We start from the raw sequence: 23,922 nt of genomic DNA, 5'->3' as shown, positions 1-23,922 counted from the left end.
CATGGAATAGTTTAGACGTGGAAGTGGTCAACGCAAGGAATATTCATGATTTTAAGAAAAAGCTGGACATTAGTAGATATGGAGACGGGACAGTACGAGCATAGCTCCTTTCCCGTATGTTACAATTAGGTAAATACAATTAGGTAAATACACACGCGCGCACACACACACACACACACACACACACACACACACACACACACACACACACACACACACACACACCCTGCCACACAAATTCATCATTTATATGAAATCTTCTAAGATGACAAAAGCCAATACTTTAACTCCATCACACGACATTGGCTCATATTCTCAAACTTTCCTGTGTTTCACCTCCACTATTTCAAGACTTTATTTCATATTACACAAGATTTTTAAGGATGTTTTAGGGTTTTACAGGTAGAGTGACAACATTTCTGCATTGCTAACTGGAGAAACACTTGAAATGCCCACCAGTCATCTCTGTGGCCTTGGAAAATAGTCACGGTCAGAGAATAAAGCATTCAAGTTTTTTATGGTTCTAGAGACAGTGACAATATTTCTACATTATCAACTGGAAAAACACTCCTGAAAACCCCATCTGTCATCTCTGTAGCCTTGGAAAACAGTTGTGGTGAAAGAATGGAGCATTTTTATCATATTTTATGGTTTTAGAGGCTGAGTGACAAGATTTCTGCATTATCAACTGGAGAAACACTCTTAAAACCCCACCAGTCATCTCTGTGGCTTTGGAAAGTCGTGATGAGAAAGCCAAGTGTTTGTGAATACGGGCCTTTGTCTGACATACAAGCAGCAATATTTATTTCAATGCCCATTCTTCATTCCCTCTGACCTAAGTAAGTGAATGAGTGAGTGAGCACTGAGTGAATCTGTTAACAAGCACACTATTTCTGTCCTAAGAATCCAACACTTGCTTCACAACTCATCTGGAGGATTAAAATAGTGAAGACTAGCCATTTATCAAGTGACCTCCATACACCCTTGTTAATGTCAATAAAATGGTATTATCATAGCCAAATTGTCTTCAAATGCCCTAAAAAAATATGCCAAACTGTCTGAAAATGCCCTCAAAATATGCCCCTGTCTTAAAATGCCCTAAAAAATGTGCCAAATGGTCTTAAAATGCCCTCAAAAACATGCCAAATAGTCTTAAGGGGAGAGTCCGGTTTGGAGACCCCAAAAATATAAAAAAAAAAGACTTTTTGTGAAAAAAATATATTTGGTAGGTATACATTTTGGCAACTATCTCGCAAAGATTTAAAAGGAAACTTGATAGTTTCCTTTAAATCCCGTTTAAAGGTCCCGCGCTCAACCACGTGCAGCTGTGCGTTTGTTTACATCAGCAGAGTAAGTTTTTTTCCACCCAATTCTACGAAAAAACGCTAAAATCTGAACTTTTTTTGTGTGGATATGATATGGCAAGACTGACGACGAGTCTGTGTGGTATCAGTGCGCGGTGGGTCGGTCACAGGGCTCAGTGCTCTCGTAGCTACAGTCACGGCAGGTTGCTGCGCTGTTTCTCGCGACCTCTCTCACTCGCACAGCTCCTTAGCACTTCATTTCTTGATTTCCTACCTCAAGTTACCTACTCCTAACCATGCCACGCTTGTCTAAGAAGGACAAGCAGAGGAAGGAGGCCTGGACTATGAGCATGGAGGCTCAAAGAAGGAAGAGGCAGCGTGTTGACCTTGAAGCCACTGCCCCTCTCGCCGTCACACCACATGCCACCCCGCTACTCCCTCCCACGGTGGCAGCTGCTCGCTCTACACCACAGCCCGGCACATCACAAGTGCAAGAAAGAAAAGCAGATGAAGATAAGGCCTCTCTACTCACCATCAGAGAAGAACTTCTGCAAACTCTTCAGACGAATGAAGATGCAGACAGTGACGAAGAGTTTGTCATTCTGACAAAAAAGAGGCTGAAAAAACTGACTTCATCTCATTGTTCCTGTCCTGATCCTGCCTTAGAATACACTTTCAAGCCTAAGTTGTTCGAGAATGCCGTAACTATACGCTGCACAACCTGCAACTTCAACAACACATCGCGGCCAGAATTTGTGGAAGCTGGAGCTCACAAGAAAAAGATCAGCAGGGCCAACATAGTCTTCATTTACCTGTCCATAATAGAAGACACTGGATTTGCGGGTATGAGACGAATGATGGGTGGCCTAGGAATGCCTCTAGTTGGAAAATTCAAGTATTACAGACACCTGAGCTATTTATGTGACAAGACCCACTACAACAGCAAACAAGCAGAAATTCACTCAGCCATCAGGAGGTATTATGAAGAGAACACATCAAAGAAGGCTGATGCAGATGGTGTCTTGAAGCTTGACGTCTCATTTGATGCGACCTGGCACACATCCAAAGTTGGCATGAGTGTGATGATCGAAGTTCATACAAGCTTCATCATAGACTACGAGATTCTCAGCAAGTACTGCCATGGATGCACCCTGAAGAAAAATCAGTTGAAGAAGAAGAGCGTCACTGAAGAAGAGTACAACACCTGGAAGACCAAACATGATGCTGAAGGAAGCTGTGCAATCAACTATGACGGTCCGTCTGGTGGGATGGAGGTAGAAGCAGCCCGACGTCTCTTCGCACGTTCCCGAGACCTGAAATTCGAGTATGAAAACTTGGTTTCAGATGGAGATGCCAACTCCTACAAAGCAGTTCTAGCCATGAACAACGGGAATGGCCCATACCAGCACACTCAAGTGACCAAGATAGAATGCATCAACCATGTGCAGAAGAGAATGGGGACGCGGCTCAGGAAGTTACGCGAGCAGGAAAAGATCGACACAACAACAAGGACTGGCAGCAAGATTCGCAGAAGTCTTCTTGGCGGACGCAACAAGTTGACCGACAATGCCATTGACAAGATGCAAAGTTTCTTTGGCAAACACATCAGGGATAATGTTGGTGCAGACTATTTGACAATGAAAAAGGCTGTCATGAGTAGTTTTCATCATATATTCAGCACTGATGAGAATCCCCGCCATGGACTTTGTAAAGAAGGCATCAACTCTTGGTGCTTTTACCAGAAAGCACTAGCTGAGGGCAAGAAGAAAGAAGAAATCAAGCACAAGAAATCCCTGGTGGTCAACCTTGATCAAGAGGCCCAGAAGAAAATAAGGCAAGTCTACGATGCTCTCACAACGAGACATCTTGGAGAGATGTGTCCGTGGACTGACACAGAATGCCAATGAGAGCTTTCACAGCAAGATGTGGGCACGGGCAAGAAAAACAAAGTTTGCTGGCCTCAGTAGACTGTCATTTGTTGCACAGTCAGCAATACTGGACCATAACTATGGTTACAGGAAAGCGTGTTTGCTGCCAACACTCAACATCAACCCGAAAGCTCTAAGAAGATCTCTCACAGCAGCAGATCAAGAGAGAAGGATGCACCACCAAGCCCAGCAAAAGCCAAAGAAAAAGGAGAAAGCATCAGCAGACTACGAACCTGGTGGCTTCTAAGCATGAAACCTAGCAACAAAGAGGAGTGTGGGCAACTCTGACACCCGTTGCTTGACAAGATAATACCTTGCCTTTACGAAGGCAGGGGGGGACTAGGTGCCTAATATGCTTAAAAATACATGTGCATGTATTATCAGATTGAAGATGATAAAAAAAAACTCATAGTAAACCTGAAAAAAGCTTCCTAGTGTGTTTTAACGGGATCGCGATCCATCAATAAACTTTATCAGCCCATATCTCAAAACATAAGTTATTCCCCTTCTAACGTTAACCTTGGAGCCAGTTTTAGCTTGATTTCAATGAAACAAAGACTAAAAGGCAGAGGAATACTTTCTCTTCAAATCATCGTCGCTGTTTTTTTTATATATGTCTGGTTTAATTTTATATTAATATTTTTTTGGTCAAAAAAAGGCAAAAAAAAACACATTTAAAAAAAAAATCATAAAACAAATTCAAAAGCTGAAATGAAAATCTAACGACGAAGAAACATTTCATATTATAACGTCTCTAAGTCACAGAAAAATGAAGGTTGTGGGGCCAATAATAACGACGGAGATTCGCTTTTAAATTTTCGTTGTAGTTGTAGTTGGAGGGGGGGGGAGGGGGACAAGAATGGGGGTCAATGTCTAATGTTGATGTAAATGATGCCAATACTTCACAACATAAAAATCAGAGCGATTCATGCATATTTACCGGAGATATGGCACCCCCGATCTAAACCGGACTCCCCCCTTAAAATTACCTAAAAAAAACATGCCAAACTGCCTAACCTAACCTAACTGTTCTTCATTGCTCCACGTTTTGTCTTGTATTTTGGGTATTCTTCATCACTCCATGTCTTGTGTGTTACTTTGGGTGTTGTTCATCACTCCAGGTGTTATAGAAGGTTTGTGTTGTGGTATGCCTTCCTGGTTTAACGTTCCTGGCAGCGGTGTCTCTCCTTAGCAGCATTCAGGGACTCTTGACTTGACTTTCCTGTAATGAGATGTACACTGTTTACATCAAGTCACCTTTACAATTTTGTAAAGGTGAGCCCACACACCAGATGTCCACAATTGTGTACAGCTGTGCTGTGAGCCCACACACCAGATGTCCACAATTGTACTGTGAAGCCACACACCAGACGTCCACAACTGTGTACAGCTACACTGTAAGCCCACACACCAGATGTCCACAATTGTGTACAGCCATGCTGACCCCACACATCAGATGTTCATAACTGTGTACAGCCGTGCTGTGAGTCCACACATCATAAGTCCACAATTGTGTACAGCCACACTGTGAGCCCACATACTAGATGTCCACAATTGTGTACAGCCATGCTAAGCCCACACACCTGATGTCCACAATTGTGCACAGCCACACTTTAAGGATCAAGTGAGAGATACTCATGATTTGTCCAACTCCAAAAGGAAAATATGAACCAATAATGATGTAATGATGCACACACATCAATGACTGACTGGGTGGCTGGGTGGCTGGCTGACTGACTCACAGACATTTCTACAATGATCGTCTTCCTTGCTTTTCTTGTCTTTCAGCCAGTTTATTTGTGCAATCTGGAAGAGAAGCAATAACATTAGAAAAGTGAAGAAATTGGCAATGCTTACAAGGAAAGATAGTTCCATTCCACAATTCCTTGCCACTTTTTTTTCTTATGCAAGAGGGAGAGCTGCCAAGGGCAACAAAATATTTGAAAAAAAGGCCCATTGGAACTGTAGTCTCCCTAAAAGATTAGAAAGAATTAGCTATAAGCCTGGAACAAATGTTTTGACATCTCTCTTCTTAAAAGAAGTCAAGTCGTAGGAAGATGGAAATACAGAAGCAGGTAGGGAGTTCCAGAGTTTACCAGTGAAAGGTATGAATGATTGAGAATACTGGTTCACTCTTGTATTAGAGGGTTGGACAGAATAAGGATGAGAGGATGAAGAAAGCTTTGTGCAGTGAGGCCACAGGAGGAGGGGAGGCATGCAGTTAGCATGATCAACAGAGCAGTTAGCATGAAAATAGCGATAAAAGAAAGAAAGGGATGCAACATTTCAGCAGTAAGAAAGAGGCTGAAGACATTCAGTCAGAGGAGGGGAGTTGATGAGACGAAAAGCTTTTGATTCCACCCTATCTAATAAAGCTGTATGAGTGGAATCCCCCCAAACATGCGAAGAGTACTCCATACAAGGACGGATAAGCCTTGTACAGAGTTAACACTCTACTCTGTGGGGCGAGAAAAATTGGCAGAGACAGTGCAGAATACCTAACTTTATAGAAGCTGTTTTAGCAAGAGATGAGATATGAAGTTTCCATTTAAGATTATGAGTAAAGAACAGACAGAAGATATTCAGTGTTTAAGAGGAAGACAGTTGAGTGTCAGTAAAGAGGGGATAGTTGTCTGGAAGGTTATGTCAAGTTGATAGATGGAGGAATTGAGTTTTTGAGTCATTGAAAACTACTAAGTTTTCTCTGCCCCAATAAGAAATCTTAGAGATCAGAAGTAAGGCGTTCTGTGCATGTGGCATCCCTGCATGGGACTATTTGATGGGAGAGAAACAAATAAAGAAGATTAAAGAAGAAAAGGACCTGGGAGTGATTATACAGGAAAATCTGAATCCTGAAAAACATATAAGCAAGATATTTGGTATATCATTTTAAATGTTCACCAATATGAGAATATTTCAATTCATGGACAAAAATATGACAAAAAATTATCATCACAAGCATGATATGCTTGTGATGATAATGATATGTCCAAAGCTGGAATATGCAGCTGTGGTGTGATCTCTGAGCTCTATAAAAGATATAAGATTAGAACGGATACAGAAGATTGCTACAAACATGGTGCCGGAACTAAAGGACCTAACATATGAAGAGCAGCTAAAGGAAATGGGACTACCAACCTTACAAGATAGAAGAGAATGAGGAGACCTAATAACAATGTACAAGAAAGTTAATGGCATTGAAAAGATAGACAAGGAAGACCTAGTGCTGTTGACTGAAGATTGAAGAACAAGAGATCATATAAAGAAAATCAGGATGAGACAGTGTGTGGATATTGAAAAATACATTTTCCACACAGAACGGTGAAGTGGAATGCATTAAATAATGAAGTTGTTACTGCACATAATGTGCATAACTTTAAGGAAAAATTGGATAAATGGAGACATTGGGACAGGACACTACGAGCCCCGCTTGAACCTTGTATAGTACAACTAGGTACAACTAGGTAAATATACACACACACACACACACACACACACACACACCACATATACTGCTGTTCTGCCTGAAACAATGATGTTGTGATGCTGTTATGCTGTAATGATGTGATACTGTGATGCAAAAAAATGCTGTGATGCTGCAATGTTGTAATGCTGCTCTGCCTGAGATAATGATGATGCTGTGATGCTGTAATGCTGAAGAAATTAGCAGGCACTCTTCTACACACAGCCATGAATTCTGGTGTCCTGTCAATATAATGGTGATGGTGATAGTAATGGTAGTGGTGATGGTGATAAATGTGCTATATTTGTGGCTGGAAATTACAAAGTGAATTTAAATGGTGAGATAATGGTGAATGAACAATGGTGGTGAATGAATAAAAGGTAATGGAATGGTAATGGTGACAAATGCGATATGGAAAATGATGGCGATGGAAATGAATGCAGCAATGGGAAACAAAGTAAAAAAAAAGATTGACAATAAAATTATTGGGATGAGTAGGTGAAAAATGATGAGTAAATGAATAGAAAAATAAGAAAGGTGATGAAAAGTTATAAATTAATGAGAAAGGGAAGAATGGTGAGCAGTGAATGAAAAATTAGGATGAACCTAACCCAACCAAACCAAACCTAACTGAAATTAACTAACCTAACTGAACTGAAACTGAACTTAACCCAAACTTAACCTAACCTAACTGAACTGAACTGAAATTATATGAATCTAACTGAACCTATCCTGACTGAAGTGAACTGAAGCTAACTGAACTGAACAGAACCAAACCTAACCTAAATTAACTGAACTAAACCTACCTTGAACTGAACAGGACTGAACCAAACCTAACCTAACTGAACTGAACCTAACCTAACCTTACCTAACCAAACTGAACTGAACTGAACGTAATCTAACCTAACCTAGCAGAACTGAACTGAACAGAACCTAATGTAACCAAAACCTAACCTAAACCCAACCCAACCCCACCCAACCACACCACCACCACTGATATCAAAACCTACCAAACTATCTTAAAATGTCCTCAAAACATGTCAAATTGTCTTAAAAATGCCCTCAAAATATGCCAAACTGTCTTAAAATGCCCTCAAAACATTCCAAGCTGTCTTAAAATGCCCTCAAAACATGCCAAACTATCTTAAAATGCCCTCAAAATATGCCAATGTCTTAAAATACCATCAAAATATCCCATGCTCTCTAAAAACTTCGTTAAAATGCCCTCAAAACATACCAAACTGTCTTAAAATGCCTTCAAAACATGCTAAACTTTCTTGAAATGTCCTCAAACCTTTCTTAAAATGACCTCAAAACATAGTCAAACTGTCTTAAAATGTCCTTAAAACATGTCAAACTATCTTAAAAAGTCCTCAAATCATGCCAAACTTTCTTAAAATACCATAAAAACATCCCAAACTTTCTTAAAATGCCACAAAAACATGCTTAAATGTCTTGAAATGCCCTCAAAATATCCCAAACTATCTTAAAATGCCCTCAAAAACTAACCATACCACACCACACCACACCACCACTGACCTGCATAAGGAAGAGAGCCTGTGTGACCTTAGCGTTGAGTGGCCACCTCCTCTCGGGTCACAGTGAGGTCGCATTCCAGGGAGTTCTGAGGCAAAAGTCAGAGGTCACACATCACACTGGGATAGTAATAATAGTAATAGTATATATGCACACGTTAAAAAGACAGAAGAGTTGTGCATGTGAGTCATGCATCCTATGACTGACTTAGGCAGGAGTGATAGCAACTTAGATTTCTCAGTGGCCAACATTTTCACCTGGGTAGTCACAGACAGTGGAGTTGATTTGTAGTTTTCACTTGGTATTTCACCTATGAACTTTTCTCTATCCTACCAGATGATCCCCCTTGCTTCGTTTCTTTATTTTATGACAATTTTGAGCCCTTCTAGTGGCCATTTCTAGCACCAGTTTAAAAATGTGGGATTTTGCAGGTTACAACCATGCCTCAATCTTCATGCTTCAAAATATTTCCACAATATATGGTGGGATTCCTGACATGGTCTTCATTTTAAGTTGCATTCCTATATCTATATAACTTTTAAAGGTAATTATTGCTACCCCCACCCTCTATTCAAGAACAAATAGTTACTTCTCCATAATGTATAAATATATAATAATAATACCTTTGATTATGATAACCTGGGTGCCAGTGTCTTGGCAGTGTGCTGAGAGGTTGCTGTTGTAGTAGGAAAGAAATATATCTCTTCTTGGAATCATGATGAGTGGATCAACTGTTGCAATCATGGTATAGCAATACCATACCTTCCTTCAGCAAGCAACCCACCAGTGATGTATGGGCCATTCTATTGTTGTTAAGGCTTTGAAGAGGAGTTACAATAAAGAAACCACAGGAAATATGAATGGAAGATAGGGCTGCACTGTTTTTGTTAAATAAAAATTGAAATAACTGAATTTTTTGCATATATGTTTGAGTGTTATAATATTTTCATTTGTTCATAGTATTCTTGAGATTAATATATAAGATAAGTTTCAATCCCTGCACACTTTTCCTTTCAATATTACAAACACCACTGCCACATGACTTGACTGCTGAATCTAACAACTTTTTATTATTATTATTATTTTTTTGTTATTTGCTTTCTTCAGACACATCATAAGAGGTATCTTTTATGTATGGTTTTGATTAGCATAGTCTATGCTAAACAAACATAATAAAAAAACAGCTATAAAAAAATACATAGGAGCAGGTTTGTGCACAGCAGGCATAACACAGAACCAGCCTTGCTGGATGTCATGACACTATGCAAATACTGTAATGAAACTTTGTTTCCCATATTAATCTAAGTACAGATTGTAATAGACAAAATTAATCATGTCTCATCACTTTCATCAAATTTATGGACCATTGTAAATTAAGTTAAAATTACAAGATTTGCATTTTTCAAAGAATGTTCCATTAATACCTTCATTTAAGATACCAAAGTCTTAAATAGTATCATGTTGAGATTGAGTCAGTAGTGCTGGTGGTTGTCAAGTACCAACATCAACAGGTAATATTACAACCACCACTACCAAAAACATTAATACTCTACAACCAATGCTACAACCATGGCCATCATTATTAGTTACCATTTTTAAATACTACTATCAACAGTACAAATATTACAACCACCATTACTAACAACATTGCTCTACAATTAATACTACAACCATGGCCATCATTAATACTATTATTCTCTCTAAGACAGCCTCTGTATCACTACTAAATACCCTTAAGCACTTACGCTACTGAAACTATCACGTTAATCTCTCTCTCTCTCCACACCCATATTTCCTACCTATAATCCAATTACTCTTATAGAATTTCTGTTAATCATGTTCAATTCATATTAATAAAGCATAAATTCTAATAACAATAATACACTGTACTATTTAATATGACATATTTACAGCTGGCTACATTCTCAATCTTTTAAACATGCCAAGGTCTTATGATTAGTTAAGTGCATGCAGCTGCAAATGATGTTACATTATTTGAATGGTGAGAGGAGTGAGAAGAGGGCATCAATTTATTCTATATTTTATTCACTGTACATATTATAAACATTTCCATAGTGTCATATTGATAATTAACTATTGTTCTCTTGCTTGTATAATAATAATATACAGTATGCTAGTATAATGGATATCATCATGATAATTTATTGTGATAATGATGAGTTATTTGTAATCCAACAAAGGTGGGCACGATAAAAAAATAAAAAAAAAAATAAAATAAAATGAAATCCAATTAGCAATTTACCAGCTCATCAAGTTTGATTCAATTATCCAATTCAGGAGCCAAAAATAAGTCCAAATAGCAATTATCTGATTTTCTAATTCTATTAAATTCAAAAGCAATTTCATATTTCTAAAAAGCAATTAAATGTTTTTAAAGCAATTTTCAATGTTTTTAAAGTAAATTTAATATTTTTTTGCCTAAATAAGTAATTTCTAACTACAATCAAAGTAAGTTTAAATAACTTGATTTTGATTTAACATGACTTGATGACATGGAACACTGAAAACAAAGCAGATGAGGAGGACGCTACACGCTGCTTAAGCTTGTGTCTCTGTTTTGGCTCTTCTATTGCCTACTATACTGGATATCATATCTTTGTAATCATATACGATCATGCCATGAGGATAACCTTGACTCCATGGCAATGAGTAATAGTGAAATACTATTGAAGTACCACTTCTCTTGGCTTGAACTTTTCTGTTTGTCAGAGCTGGGCACTTCTGTACCTCGGTCCATACCTCCGTTCCTTCATACCTGAGGACCATCAAACAAGGTATGGAGGTCCAAAGTGCAGAAAAATTTTCAAAAGTGCAGAAGTAACAGTTACAGAAAGGCAAAATATTGAGTCCGTACTTCTGCACCTGAGACGTGCAGAAACCTAAAATTTTGAGTCTGTACTTCCACACCCGAGATATTCAAGGATAAAAAAAGATGAATAAATACAGATGACAAACAGTCTGCCCTCCGTAGCACTACTTTCAGCCATTTTTGGTGGTCTGTGCTACCAGGCATATTTTTCTGCCACTTGAGTGTTGTCACTCATTCAGGTCTAAGCAAGCTCCTGTCTCTCTCTCTCTCTCTCTCTCTCTCTCTCTCTCTCTCTGGATTGTCTTTAACTCTAAAAGATTAGCAAAATTTTCCTTCAATATGGTAACACACACACACACACACACATATATATATATATATATATATATATATATATATATATATATATATATATATATATATATATATTATTGCCTTGTATTTTGTTGCATTTTTTTATGTGCAGAATAGATTTTTCAGGAACACTTTAGTAGTTTTGGGTACAGTACCAAAGGTGCAGAGGTGCAGTAATGGACCGTGGGAAAAATTTTAGATGTGGAAGTAAAGGTACAGACTATCTGCGTTTCAAGGTACGGAGGAGCAGTAACAGACTACACTACCCAATATCCAGTAACACGCCCAGCTCTGTTGTTTGGGACTTCACCCAGTAGAGGAGGACTCAGTGGGGCATGCAATTCTCACATATAGTCAGTAAGTGAAGCAAAATCTGGATATTAGTGAGAATGGCATGCCTCACTGAGTCTTCCTCTGCCATGTGAAGTTACAAAGAGAAAAGTTCAAGCTGAGGGAAGTGGCATCTCAATAGTAGTTCAATATCACCTCTGCCACAGAGTCAAGGTGATCCTCATGGCATGATTGTATATGAGTACAAAGATATGATATCCATTATAGCAGGCAATAGAGGGCAGAAACATAAATATTGTAGTGAAAGCAACGCACAAGCTTAAAGGGGTCACAAGAAGAAGTGGCCGACACTGATCAACGACAGACAAATGCGTTCATCTCCTGCTTTGTTTTCGGTGTTCCATGCTTGACCTAGTGATGTATTAATATTTTCTTTCTAAGGTTTGAGTCACAAAATTCCCAAAATAGGCAGACTTTGCCAGTGGCTAAGAACATAATCCTCCCCTATTACCGTTGTTATCTATGGGAAAATTATGTTTGAATAACGTGATTTTGAATAATGCGACATCTTGAGGAATGTAACCCTTGCATTAATCAAGAGTTGATTGTAATACATAGAGAAAAAAATTAAAGTGTGAATAAATAGAATAAAACAAAAAAATATTTACTTCAGAAAATATAGAAAAATCTAAGAAACTGGTATTATGAAAAAGACTAAGTTGGATTGATTGCTTTAAATTTTTGGCAGTCCAACAGCAATTATCCAATTCATTTGGCAGAGGTTAATCCAATTCAATTATCCAATTTGAAAAATTAGAATCCAATTAATCAGCTAACCAGACTTCTGAATCAGACATCCCCACCTCTGTGATCAAATAATCTCTTTTCCATGTTATCAATTTATCAGTATTACCAATACTTTTAGTTACAAACTAGTTTTAGTTTTTGGAACATAAGCATGCTGAATCTTTAAACTTTCAGAAACAAATGTTACCATTCTACTTAAAACAATACTTTTCATTAAAGAAGAGACAGGATAAACTAGTCAGACAATTATCTTAGGGGATTTTAATCTTAAGTCAGTAAACTGGGAGAGGATGGTAGGAGATGCTAGTGAAAATAAGTTTATGGAAAGTTTTCAGGATAACTATTTAGTGCAGATGGTAGATAAACCTACTAGGGGGAGGAAGGTTTTAGACATAGTACTAACAAATATTGAGCATTGTTTAAAGGAAGTTGAGGTAGGAGAGACTTTAGCAAACAGTGACCATCATATAATTAGATTTATCATTAATTCCAGTAGGGATAATATAGTGAATAAGACTAGAGTCCCAAACTATCAGAAAGGCAATTATGGTAGGTTACGTCAGTTATTAGGAGAGGTAAACTGGGAAGATAGTTTTGGAAATAAAACTGCACAGGAGATGTGGGATATTTTTAAGGTTGTAGTAAAGGGTATAGTGATGCAGTGTATCCCTTACAAAGATATAAGGCAGAGAAACAGGAAGCCATTATGGTGGACTCATGAGATAGGTAGCCAGATCAGAGAGAAGAAGAGGGCATACAGAGAGTTGCAGAAAAGTGGGAAGATGTAGATTTGATTAGGTACAGACAGGTCAGAGATGATTTGAGTAAGGTTATAAAAAAAGTAAAAGGCAGGCAGAGATAAAACTAGCTAGAGCTGGGAGTAAAGATCCCAAAAATTATATAGTTATTACAAGGTCAGTGATAAAAGAAATAAGGATAGGATTGGACCACTCAGAAAAGATGGTGTAGTAGTGGATCAAAATGAAGACATAGTAGAATTATTGAATGAACAATTTTCTTCAGTATTTACTAGGAAAGAATAGGAAATCCTGTTACAAACAGTGCGACGAGTAGTTTAAGAGCTTTAGAAAATATTGATATAAAACCGGGAATTATTAGGAAATTTATTCTTGAACTAGACGATAGGAAAGCTAGTGGTCCTGATGAGCTACATGCCAGAGTACTTAGGGAGGGTGTAGACAGTATTTCTGAAGCACTTAAGTTAATCTTTGAAAGATCACTTAGGTTTGCTGAGATACCTCAGGACTGGAAGTTAGCTAATGTTACTCCAATATTTAAAAAGGTAGGAAGGATGATGCGAATAATTATAGACCGATCAGTTTAACTAGTATAGTATGTAAGATACTAGAGAAAATCATTAAGGGTAGTATTTGGGAGCATTTAAATGAGAATAGATTAATTAGAGATACCCAACATGGCTTTAGATCAGGGAGGTCCTGTCTTACAAATTTGCTCGATATCTTAGAATATATTACCAAGGAGTTAGATGATGGAAATAGCATAGATGTTATATATCTAGATTTTAGCAAGGCGTTTGATAAGGTACCGCATAGGAGGCTAGTGTACAAATTGAGACTACATGGGATAGGGGTAGGTTAGTTGATTGGATTAGTGAATGGCTTTCTGATAGGAAACAGAGAGTAGTATTAAATGGGGCAATGTCTGAGTGGAAGGAAGTGGTTAGTGGGGTACCCCAAGGATCAGTGCTAGGACCTCTTCTTTTCTTGGTGTACATTAACGATTTAGATATAGGAATTAGTAGCAAAGTATCAAAGTTTGCAGATGATACTAAGATAGCATGTGCAGTACAGGGTGAAAAGGACAATTACAGAATACAACGAGACCTGGACAGGCTGATAGCATGGGCAGACAGGTGGCAGATGGAGTTTAATTCTAAAAGTGTCAGGTTATGCATTTAGGTAAAGACAACACAAACTTTAACTATGAGATGGAGGGATGTTGGCTAGAGGCAGTAGAGGAAGGAAAGGATTTAGGAGTAGTGATAGACAGGACTATGAAATTTTCAAAGCAATGTTTAGAAGCAAGAAATAGGGCAAATAGGATCCTGGGTTTTATAAATAGAAATGTTAGTTATAAAAGTAAGGAAGTGGTGCGTAGCTTATATAATTCCTATGTTAGGCCCCATTTAGAGTATTGCATACAGGCCTGGTCACCCCACTATAGGCAGGATATCAACATGTTAGAAGCAGTTCAGAGAAGAGCAACTAGGATGATACCAGCATTAAAGCGCCTGGAGTATAGAGATAGATTAAAGGAATTAAACATGTTTTCATTTGAGAGGAGATGTATAAGAGGGATATGATAGAGTTATTTAAAATGTTCTCAGATACAAACTACATAGATGTGAGATCTTTCTTTACCTTAGAGGAGGAAATAGGACTAGAAATCATGGCAGGAAGATTAGAAAGCAAGGCTGCAGGTTAGATATAAGAAAATATTTCTTTAGTCATAGGGTGGTAGACTTCTGGAATGCATTGCCAGAGACGGTTGTAAATAGCACTAGTTTGACAATGTTTAAAACAGATTAGATAAGCACTTAAATTTATTAGATTTATAATTATGTATAGCACTGCATGATAGTTTTTATAAGAAATTTACTATAGTTAAACAAGACATGATCCCCATGTATGGGGACCACAAATTGTAGAGGATTTCGCTGCAGGACTTAGCACTGTTAATGGGCCAAATATTTAGAATTAGTATATAATGTATTGTGTACTTGTAAGTGTATCTTTAAGTACTGATGACGAGGTCGCTGTGCGACTGATACAGGATAACCTAGATGGGCCCTGGTGGCCCTTTTTTATCCTATTATTTATGTTATGTTATATGTTAATTATATTGTATTCATAGAAATACAAATACAGTATATTGCATTTCATTCAGTAATATAATGAGTATTATATGTATTACATAGTGAAGAAGGTGAATAGTTCAAAAGTTTATATTCTTTCTACTATAATTTAGGTAGGTACAAGTTTTAAACAATATGCATAGTTAAGTTTTTCTTCTAAGACTTGAGAATTTATGAAAATCCTCCTTCCTTCACAGATGTTCCTAATTAATGACAAATAGCAAGACTCGGTAGTAAGCTACTGTTTCAGTGAAAGAACTACTGTGTGCATGCTTGCCCAGTCACCAGATAGGCAGACATAACTACTCCACAAATTCAAGCTCTTTGAATACCTCCGTTGAGTCCCATTCTCTCTCAAAATACTATATTTTTACATTCTACTTATAATAAGATCAAATCTACCTCAAACACCCATATTTTTCAAATTCCCTTTACAATGTTGCACCTCATACAACTTTAATAATTGCTCACCCTCCTTACTTGATATCTTATACCTCATTAAGTCCTTATCTAGATATACTTAACTTTAATCTTCCTAAATCTATCTAAGCAATGAAAATAACATCCACATACTATTCTCTCTCTCTCTCTTTCTAACACTATACTTTCACCATCAAAATGCACACATGCACACACACATACATACTACACAGTCCTTAACTGAAAAGAAAAATAAATAAATAAATAAATAAATAAATTAATTAATAAATTAATTAATAAAAAAAAAAAAAAAAAAAATACTGACAATATCCTGTAATGTCATCTGCAGACAAATAATCAACATTATTATTACTGAAATAGCATCCACTTATGAACTGTTCACCTTCACCATGTATTATATATAATATACACTACATATATCAATTAATCAAATACACAATAGTATTATGATGATGTAGCAACACAATACTCAGAATGAACATTCATGTGAATACTTCTGAACATTCACGTGAATATCTCTTGCTACGTTCTCTTCTATCCATTAAACTATTACCAAATTTATAAGTGAATTTGCAAAAGTATTAAAATTTTGTTTTGTATTATAGCTGGAGTTTTTATACATTACCCTCATGAAAATGAATTCATACAAACTTATTATATTATGTAATATGACTATTTTCAATACTGTAACCCTTCTTTCTTCTAACTTCAATATATCACAGCCAATTCTTATTGAATTATTTTTTGTAAGTCAATTTTGTTCAATGTACCATAGTCAGTTCTTTTTTTCTAATAAGATAAATTGGTTTATTGCACCATAGCCTTAATCCATTTCTTGCTATGATTTTTATGTAATTTTTCTATGGGGATTCTAATAAAAGCTTTGGTTCAATGGACTGAGCCTCATTACATGCTATATATTCCTTTTCATGAGAACTGCTATGACTTAATGAATAAAATGTAATAAATGTATTAAAAGTTTTTGATGCCAAGAATGGACTTTACCAGTGTGTGTATTATTCTACAGTTATCTGTTAGTTTTGCAAAGCAGCCAGCCATTCCCCTTTGGAAAGAGCTAGGAACTCATAGTGACTGATTTCCACATAAAATTGAGACCATGCACATACCATACAATGAAACAGCAAAATCAAAACCCAATTCTTATTTACTGCAATAAGAACAAAGGCTATACATAACAAGGTTCACTCATCTATCTCACCATTCTTGAGGCTTATTTTAATATCTTTTAGGCCAGTACAAATTTTGGCTAACATTTGGCAGGGCATGAATTGATCACATATACTGGAATGAGTGAAAATCTTTCAAATATCACACTTCCCTGCATGTTAAATCTCTCTCTTCAAGCTATTTTCATAAATGTTACAGTTCTACGCTTGCTAACTCTATACCTCTCCCCATCCCAAAGGCTTTCTATGTAATCTTATTTCTATTGTTCCCCTGAATAATGCATAACAAAACTATTATCTTGACCCCTTAATAATTTAAAATAAGTAAACTCTGTAAATAAATTTGCCAAAGCAGATCAAACTCCACTACAGTGGAATCTTGGTTACCAAACATCTCCCTTTTGAGGAGACACAGTGTATAAGACAGTAATTCAATTCTTCTGAATAAGGTAAATATTATCCTGTTGAAGATATTCAATGTAAACAAACAGTTTCTGGCTTGTTTAAGAGTAATCGCACACCATTTGTGGCTTTTCATGAATCACAATGTCATCATTACCTCATAACTGTATTTTTCATGTAACTTTTCCCAGCAGCAAGATGACAAAGTGTTATGATCACATTCATTCTGGGTTACTCCTCTCTGTGTCACTCTGTGAAGGTGCCATCACACCAGAACATTTTCATTAACTTTTTCTATTAACTTTCTTAAAATTGACAATTTTTTGAGCACATCCCATCACACATGTACAGCTATTCATCTGCATTTTTACTGACATAAACATGGCTCTGAACTCTTGCTCTCTCTCTCTCTCTCTCTCTCTCTGTATTAGCTACATTAGCTGGTACCTATTAGCCTCTCCCAACCAGTGTGGCAGTATTACTATCTTTGCTTGCCCAATAACATCTCAACAGACATGTACGACTGACAAATCACACTGGCAGGCCATGGGCCCAGCCAGCCTAGGGACCCTATTCACCACACATGCAGCTCTGCTGATCTACAGGCAAGATGTCACTGCTCTGCACCTTACTACAAGTTTTGAAAATAGTAGATAAATCAAATAAGTAAAATGATATCCAGCATGCAGGAGTAAACATGGACCTTCCAAAAGTGTAAACATCTATTGAATCATATGAACAACTATTTACTGATATACATCCACAAGTCAAGTGTGACATGTGAAATTGAGCCATTTCATGTCCTTTATATATAGAATCAATTTCATTTTAGTTCAATTTAAAAAATAAGTTAAATTTAGTATATCTATATTATCAACATGGTTTTTCTTTTGGCTACAAAAAGTGACAATAACTCTAATCTGTCAAGACAATAATTACTGTTTGACAACTCAGACAGAAAAAGACTATGGAAAAAGGCAAAAGTTGACAGAAATGAGAGCTGACAGAAAAACCTGATGGAAAACATGCTAGTGTGATGGCACCTTGAGGCTTCCTTCAATAGGCTGGTGACAAAGAAAATGCATGTATGTACATCTAAACATTATCTTCTAAAGAGTTGTGGAGCAGCCATCTTGGCAGTGTCACGTGCCACTAAAACAGAGTAGACAGGTGTCCAGGAATGGATTAATTCATTTCACATTAATAAGGGGATAATGGTTTCAATTTCTGAGCATTTCACATTTTGAACAGAATTCAAGACGAATACATTTTAAGAAACAAGGTTCCACTATATTATTAAATTGCTGGCTACTCATAAAACTAAATTCATATCTTAAATAAATAAAATCGGGAAGGTGAGGTAAGACAGACCCATGAGATAAGATGGAACCCCCTTCTAAATCCAAGCATAAAGGCAAGTTTCAAAATTTGACTCCTAGATATCTTTCACATTGCCCAACCATGATGTCATCACTGCCAATAGGCATGCTAAGTTTCCCTTGCGCTTCAGAGGGAAAAATTTGTTATTTTACAGTGCTGATGTTATATGCACAAGGTAAGACAATGATTGTTTTATATTGAAATAATTATTATAATGATTTAGTACTTATGTTATACATGCCTATAAGTGTATACATGATAAATAAATGCCATAAACTGGCATAGTACACAGATATTTTGGCTAACGTTTTGACATTTGAATATTTACTAATGGGGTAAGATGGAACCATGGGGTTCCATCTTACCCCTCATTTATGTATTTCACAAACTCTAAAAGAAAGAAGAAAGCCAGGGCCCAAGGGTGAGCTCTAGTTTTGACAGCATACCCATGCAAGGCAGAGTTAGAGGCAGTAATTCAAAAGAAAAATTAAAAAGGACTTGCTTTAGCACAAAAGCGGCAAGAGAGAGAGAAGACAAGAAGAAAAGGAAACTAGCAATGACAGCATCAAACAAACACCCTAACAAAAAGATGACAAAACAAAATTAAATCAAGAGAAAGCTGGACCATCCTGGGCTCATCACAGTGATAGTGACAGTGAAGATGGAGACTCAACTATGCATTTGTATTGCAATGAGACATTTGTTAATTCTATGAGAGGGAAAGGTTGGATTTATTTCTTCATGTTCAGTTTGTGGGGTAAGATGGACTCCTGGGGATCAGTCTTACCCCATCATTTTGTTTGGGCCCATTAAAAATTATATTTTGTAAAATCTCGTACTTCATTGCTTTCCTTCAAAAACCATGTGAATTTCAAAGATAACTTCCCAAAGTACCATCACAAACCCACAAACCCCCAAAAATCATATAAATGTGGTTTCTAGACAATACTTTATTAAGTGGTCCGTCTTACCCCACCTTCCACTACTAAACTCACATCATGGCTAGAATAAGAACATTCTAATATTTGGGGACATTAAAAATAGACAACTCTTTATAAAAAAAAGCACAAAGGACACCACATTCACACAAGTAGGCTTTAAACATAGTCATCAATGCTTCTTTCAAAATTAGTTATCATTAAACGAGTAGTTAAAATTTATCTATCTTTGATAGAACTTCCCTCATTTGGATTTTCACCAAGTCTTTAAGTTGGTAATTTCTGCTACTTCAAGCATTCTACATTCAGTCTTTTTCTCCTGCAATAACAAATATTTAACATCCATGTAAAGCATCCTTAAGTTAAAATTAATGTCATGAATGCCTAACATACAATGTAATTTCAAGAAAATTATTTTAATTTCATGCATGCATAATTTTATATGGTAATTTCTATTAGAAAACTATTTTTTTTATTTCTTCTTATTTATTATCTTTTTTTACATCTACTTTTTCATATTTCATTAAGGCTACGATGGTGCCTCCTAATGAAAGACTTGATTTTGGCATTTGGAAACTACATCGAGTAGATGCACTTCTTACCCTCAGACCACGTCCAGGATTCAAACCTATATACCTAAAGAACCTTTGGCCCCCAAAAGCATGTGCAGTCCCTCTGTACCATGGTAGCCACAAAACAATGCACAACAATATATGAAGCAAAGTTCAAAAGCAACATTAGATTATGAATGGTCACTACTGCTATAAATGTGAAACTATAGAGTACATAAAATCTACCTCTACTCTACAAATATTCTCTGTTGTTCAGATATTCTTTAGTAGTACTGATACTGGTAATTACCTAGTTTCATGGGAATTATCAGAAAGATCATGACTAAGTTTACATTAAATGGTATACAGTATTACTAAAGGCAGAATATCCATAGACACCATTAATCATGAAGCAAATTAAAACAAGTGAGCACCATAATGATGAAAAAAATACATAATATTTAAGACTGATTTTTTTTAGGATGTCAGAAATTACTCTTCCATTTTAAGACAACTTAAATACAAAGAGCAGTTTCTTAGGAAAATACAAAGCAGTTAGGGGGTGAAAGGAGGTGACTGAAGGTTAAGAAAGAAGCAAAATGGAAAAAACTAATGAAATGTTATGGGATATGGCAGATACAATGCAATTTTTCATACCACTTATATAAAATGCTACATACTTCTCAGAGATAGTATATTACTTCTGAGGTGAATTGCTAACATTTTCCTTTAAAAATACAGGAAGATAATGTGTCAATATAATGTTTTCATTCCTCTCCATTACCTTTAATAAGCTGGGAACAAAATAATGATAATATCCCAGCTTAACTACAATATGCAGATAAGATGTGTGCATTCACTACAAAAAGAAGAAAGATTCTCAAATGACTAATGCAGTGGTTCTTAACCTAGGGGGCATCAGTAATCTCCAAGGAGGCAAGAACCCTTAGGAAAAGCAGTGATTTTCTAATTATATTTGTCATTCTCTTAACAAGAGGATGATCAAGTAATGAAAAGTTTATGAAAAAATGCAGAAGTATTGCCTTCTTTAAAATCTTGGAGGGAACTGTATTCATGTATGCTCCGGGGGGAGGGGGTGCATGGAGGGAAGAACAAATTCCTGGAGGAGACGTGGTAGTAAAGAGGTTAAGAACCACTGGTCTAATATGTTTGAAATAGTGAAATAAGTAATTTACCATATACATGTTAAGATTTAAAACAACATAAAACTAACAGTGATTGTCAGTTTCATGGCTGTAGCACCAGTGCTGTGGCCTGTTGTTTTTTCTATGCTGACTGCAGTAACTTCAGACCTCTGTGATGGAGAAAAGATGATGGAAATCAGTTTTGTCTCCAATGATGAAAAAACAACAGAAATCAGTAAAGCATAACAATAAACTTGAATTGACATAGTGATAATGCAAAACGTCAATGATAAGACAGCACATAAAAATGGGATGGCCAAAAAACTCTATACTAATTCATAAAGAATAAAATTGGTTTTCATATTTGACAGAGCTGGGCAAGCGCTCTCAAAATTAACTTCTGCTCACGCTCCTTCACTCTTTTGGACCAGATCCTTCCACTACTACTCATCCACTCATTTTTGGAGAGTTACCAAAGCGTTCATGCTCTCCGCTTGCACCCTCACTTCTGCTCAAACTTCCACTCTGCTCGCACTTCTGCTCTCCGCTTTCACCTATGCGCTCTGTTCACACTTGCACTCTCCGCTTTTCTCCACTTTCACCAGCACTCTCCGCTCGCACTTACACTCTCTGCTCACACTTCTGCTCTCCGCTTTCACATGTGCTCTCCGCTCATACTTGCACTCTCCACTTGCACTTCCACTTTCCTCCACTTTCACCTGCACTCTCCGGTCGCACTTGCACTCTCTGCTCACTCTTCCGCTCTCCGCTTACACCTGTGCTCTTCTCTCACACTTGCACTCTGCTTGCACTTCTGCTTTCCTCTGCTTTCACCTGTACTTTCTGCTCACACTTACACTCTCTGTTCCCATCCTGTACTTGCGCTCAAGCTTGCGCTCTCCGCTCCCACTTCCAGTTTGCGCTTCTCACTCACTCACTCACTCACTCACTCACTCACTCACTCACTCACACACACACACACACACACACACACACACACACACACACACACACACACACACACACACACACACACACACAGAGTAAGTCCTCGTTATATGGTACATATATGTTCCTGAAAACCTTACCGCAAATCGAAATTACAGTATACCGAACCCATTATAACATGTAATAATAGGGGATGTGTTCCAGCACGTCGAAAGTCACCCCTACAGACATGAAAATACATGAAAATAGTCATATAAAATAATGTAAAAGTACTGCACAAAAGAAATAAACAGAAAAAGGTTTTATTTACCTTTCACTTACCACGTATTCTATCAGATGATGTCCCTTCCGAGGCTAAGGGACAGTAGGGATTTCAGTCCTTACTCATCTTCCACTAAATGGGCAGATGAGGCTCTGCTCTGCAGATCCATTACATTCTCCCCAGCTTTTTTTTTTATAGCCTCACGATTCTTTAACACTGACCAGACTGTCGGTTGGGCTAGGCCCAAGTTTCAACTTATGGTAGATGTATCTTTTCCCTGCTCTTTCCTCTTCAAAATATCTAATTTTACCTCCAATGTCAGACTACTCCTCTTTCACTTTGCCTTTTCAACTCCAGCAGTGTCTACAGAATGTTTTGGGGCCATTATGGGTGCATCATGATAATAATATCAACAAAAAACATGCTGTAAGGATTTCACTTGTGTTCAGTGGGAAACGCAGGAAGACAATGATTGCTGTGGTGGCATGGTTGTGCTACAGTATGGTGTAAACAAAACACGGGCGAATACCATATCTGTAAACTTTTCTTACTGTAAATAGAATTGAGGGTAGTAATTACCAAACACTGTAACTGAATTTACTGGATAACGAAGTACCGTATAAAGAGGACTTACTGTACATATATATATATATATATATATATATATATATATATATATATATATATATATATATATAAATATAAATATATATATATATATATATATATATATATATATATATATATATATATATATATATATATATATATATATATATATATATATATATATATATATATATATATATATATATGTATATATATATATATATAGTAATACTCCACTTAACGAACGTTTGTCTAACGAATTTCCAGTTTAACGTACTATATAAAGTTAGACCAAAAAGTCTGCAGAATGTACAACCACATCCGTTTTAGCGAATTTTCTGGGTTTGAATTTACCGGGTGAGGGACCAAACGTGGCAGCTTCGCTGTGATTGTCTGGCTTCCTGCCTGTCTCTCGGGCTCCTGGAGCTGGATCCAAGATTCTCTAACAACCTCAGAGCAACCTCCTGCCATGAAATGGCTTCCATGAACGCTTGGAAGGACGGTGATGTGGTTGCTCTGAGGTTGCTGGGAACACCACCTCTGGAGGTGGTGTTCCTGTCTTAAATACAAGCAAAACAAAGACTAGAAGAAAAAGGGCATGCACGGCAACCCCGCTTAACAGAGACAAACCCAAGTACCAAGGGTTACGT

General features: G+C 37.0%; 2 protein-coding genes across 2 annotated transcripts in view; one reads left to right on the top strand and one right to left on the bottom strand.

The window, feature by feature from the left end:
- The first annotated feature begins 1,600 nt into the window (after positions 1 to 1,600).
- On the top strand, positions 1,601 to 4,451 carry LOC123518003. Its single transcript, XM_045278504.1, has one exon. It carries the CDS (start codon positions 1,601 to 1,603, stop codon positions 3,209 to 3,211), a length of 1,611 nt encoding a protein of 536 aa, XP_045134439.1. The 3' UTR covers positions 3,212 to 4,451.
- Positions 4,452 to 20,223: 15,772 nt separating this feature from the next.
- The window catches only part of LOC123518339 (transcription factor SPT20 homolog), a 50,276-nt gene continuing 46,577 nt past the window's right edge, over positions 20,224 to 23,922 (bottom strand). Inside the window, exon 14 of the mRNA XM_045279102.1 lies at positions 20,224 to 21,623. Within this exon, the coding sequence (XP_045135037.1) occupies positions 21,596 to 21,623 (28 nt within the window). The 3' untranslated portion in view covers positions 20,224 to 21,595. The remainder of the gene's footprint in view (positions 21,624 to 23,922) is intronic.

The sequence above is a fragment of the Portunus trituberculatus genome, chromosome 43 (genome assembly GCF_017591435.1).
Source record: "Portunus trituberculatus isolate SZX2019 chromosome 43, ASM1759143v1, whole genome shotgun sequence".
Classification (NCBI taxonomy): Eukaryota; Metazoa; Arthropoda; class Malacostraca; order Decapoda; family Portunidae; genus Portunus; species Portunus trituberculatus.
This window is presented reverse-complemented; position numbering and strand designations above follow the sequence as displayed.

What these genes read in the sequence shown, in the direction of transcription:
- LOC123518003 (XM_045278504.1), top strand. Translation starts at nt 1,601, where the DNA reads ATGCCACGCTTGTCTAAGAAGGACAAGCAGAGGAAGGAGGCCTGGACT.